A 2,372-nucleotide genomic window follows, 5' to 3' on the forward strand; every position below is an offset into this window, starting at 1 on the left:
GTGCCATACCGGTAGGTTCCCTTACTGAGGTCTATCAGGATTCCTGCCTTCACTATGAAGTTACGGCCTAGTATGACTGGCCAGGATAGTCCGGGGAGGTGTAAGAAACGCTGTCTAATCTTTCGACGATTTATAGTGACTGTTAGGCGGGCTGCTGAGGCTGCGGGTACTATGTGAGTCGACGCCATACGAAGGTTAGTGTTTACACTCCGCAACCGGACACGTTTTGTCTCACAGGAATTTTTCACCTGATCGCCGAAGACTGACACCATAGACCCTGTGTCTAAAAGGGCTGGAAGCTCCAGTCCGGCCATTTTGAGCAAGACCAGCGGGGTCTTGTCTGGTTGGCTTTCCTCAAAAGAAGTTGACGGGACTGCACTCACCGAGTGTTTGAAGGGTTTCTCGGGGTCTGCCTCATGCATAGCAGGTGGTGACAATGGCACCTGGGTCGAAGGCACCTGGGTCGGCGGCACCTGGTTCGATTCAGGCAGGAAAGGTAGTGACTGGATCAGCTCTCCCGGTGGTTGGCCGCGTCTGTGCGGCCTGCCGCTGGATGGTGCGATGACCAAAACACCCTCTCCTGTGTTGTCCTGGATCTGCGAATCAGAGGACAAGTTGTGCCCGGGGGCGACGCCCACTTCTCACCTGATGGCGACACCGTTGCACCCGTAGGTGACGTCCACGTTGCACCCGGTGGTGATGTCCACGTTGCACCCGGTGGTGACGTCCACGTTGCACCCGGTGGTGACGTCCACGTTGCACCTGGTGGTGACGCCCACGTTGCACCCGGTGGTGACGCCCACGTTGCACCCGGTGGTGACACCCACGCTGCACCCGTAGGTGACGTCCACGTTGCACCCGGTGGTGACACCCACGCTGCACCCGTAGGTGACGTCCACGTTGCACCCGATGGTGACACCCACGCTGCACCCGTAGGTGAATGGTAGCCGGCAGCCGCTGTAGGAGATCTCCGGGATTTGCGCGCTCTGACGTGGGGTGTCCCAACTGCTGCCACACAAGGGGTACCAGCGCCTGCGTATGGCAAGAAGACACGGGGCCCCGTCTGACCTGTCACCCCATGAAATCGGCTCGTCACCTGAGTAGACGCATCAGGGCTTGTGACTCCGTGCAAGTCGCCAGCCCCCGTACGGCAGCCTGACGTCTCCAGGCTGCGTGCTGCCGATGATCCAGGCCACGCACAGGACGGCTCAAGGCAAGTCTCTGCAGGGGGAGGTGGTTTGTACTGGAGCTCCGCCAGGAAAGACGCCTCGATGCGGGATGCTTCTCTAGCCATGTCATCGAAGTCCGCGAACTGGCGACGCCGGAGATATGGCTGGTACCTTGGATGGCACCGATATATAGCATGAGCCACCTTCTCTGGTTCCGGAACTGCAGGATCTACGCGCTCATGCAGCTCTTGAAAACTGCGCAAAAACTCTAGCAAACCCTCGTTTTCGCCTTGCGTCCTGGTGCAAAGCTCGTCTTTCATACGGATGTCATAGTCAGGCGGCAAAAACTCTTCTCGAAAACGGTCCATAAAATCCTGCTTTGTTGTGAACGGCCGCTGTCTACGCCTCCAGGTTGCTGTGGAACCTACCAAAGCTACGGGAAGCATACGCGTGACCAGAGCTCTGTCCGAAATTGCCATTGCCATCTGATAATCGTCGATTTCACAAAGAAAATCGCAAACAGATTTCTTTTCAGCGTATCCTTCAAACCTTGGCACGGCCAAATTCAGCCGCAGCTGATTATCGCGATACAAGAGAGTGGGCGTTAACAAAACTGCCTCGCTTCCTACCATTTCTCTGAAATGTGCCTTTGATTCAAGTAGCTCGAACAGGAGGCCGAGAATTCCGCTACAAATGTCCGAAGGTTCGCTTTTCCTGTCTTCTGATCGCTCATGCCCGGAACCCGCCTGCGTGGGAGGCCGAACTGTATCTGTTAAGTGGGCGCTTGCACCCGGTAAGTCCAACATCGCTACGCACGAAACGGCATGAACCTCAAATTGCTACACTCGCGGGGCAAGCCAAAGCTCGAGCAGAAATCACGTTGGGCGCCAAATGGCGCCCAACGCCTTCTAGAATACGGGTGCGCGAGCGATGGTCTCGTCCGACGAGTGAAAACCAAGTCTTTCTTAAAAACACCGGTTTATTCCGGATCAACAGAAAAGTATAAAATAGGAAAGAAACAGCATTGGTCAAAACTGCGCTGGAAACATGCCGTCGAAGTGCACGACAATGGACTATGCAGAATAAAACGGAACATTGGTGAGGGCTTCACCGCGACAACACAAAACACACTGCGGCGCGGATAGGGCGAGTACAAAGCGTTGATTACGGTACAAAAGCATTGCTACTCGCGTGGCAGCACTC

The 2,372-nt window shown here is 55.6% G+C and overlaps 1 protein-coding gene across 1 annotated transcript; it reads right to left on the reverse strand.

Annotated features, from left to right (window-relative positions):
* Nucleotides 1-299: 299 nt before the first annotated feature.
* LOC146181019 (uncharacterized) lies at nt 300-1,511 on the reverse strand. The gene is made up of 2 exons (XM_084577841.1): nt 1,097-1,511; nt 300-1,032 (listed from the first exon to the last, which is right to left on the reverse strand). Exons 1-2 carry the CDS (start codon nt 1,363-1,365, stop codon nt 642-644), a joined length of 660 nt encoding a protein of 219 aa, XP_084433967.1. The 5' UTR covers nt 1,366-1,511; the 3' UTR covers nt 300-641.
* Nucleotides 1,512-2,372: the final 861 nt, after the last annotated feature.

The sequence above is a fragment of the Amblyomma maculatum genome, chromosome 8 (genome assembly GCF_055883805.1).
Source record: "Amblyomma maculatum isolate TAMU_Amacu chromosome 8, ASM5588380v1, whole genome shotgun sequence".
Taxonomy (NCBI): Eukaryota; Metazoa; Arthropoda; class Arachnida; order Ixodida; family Ixodidae; genus Amblyomma; species Amblyomma maculatum.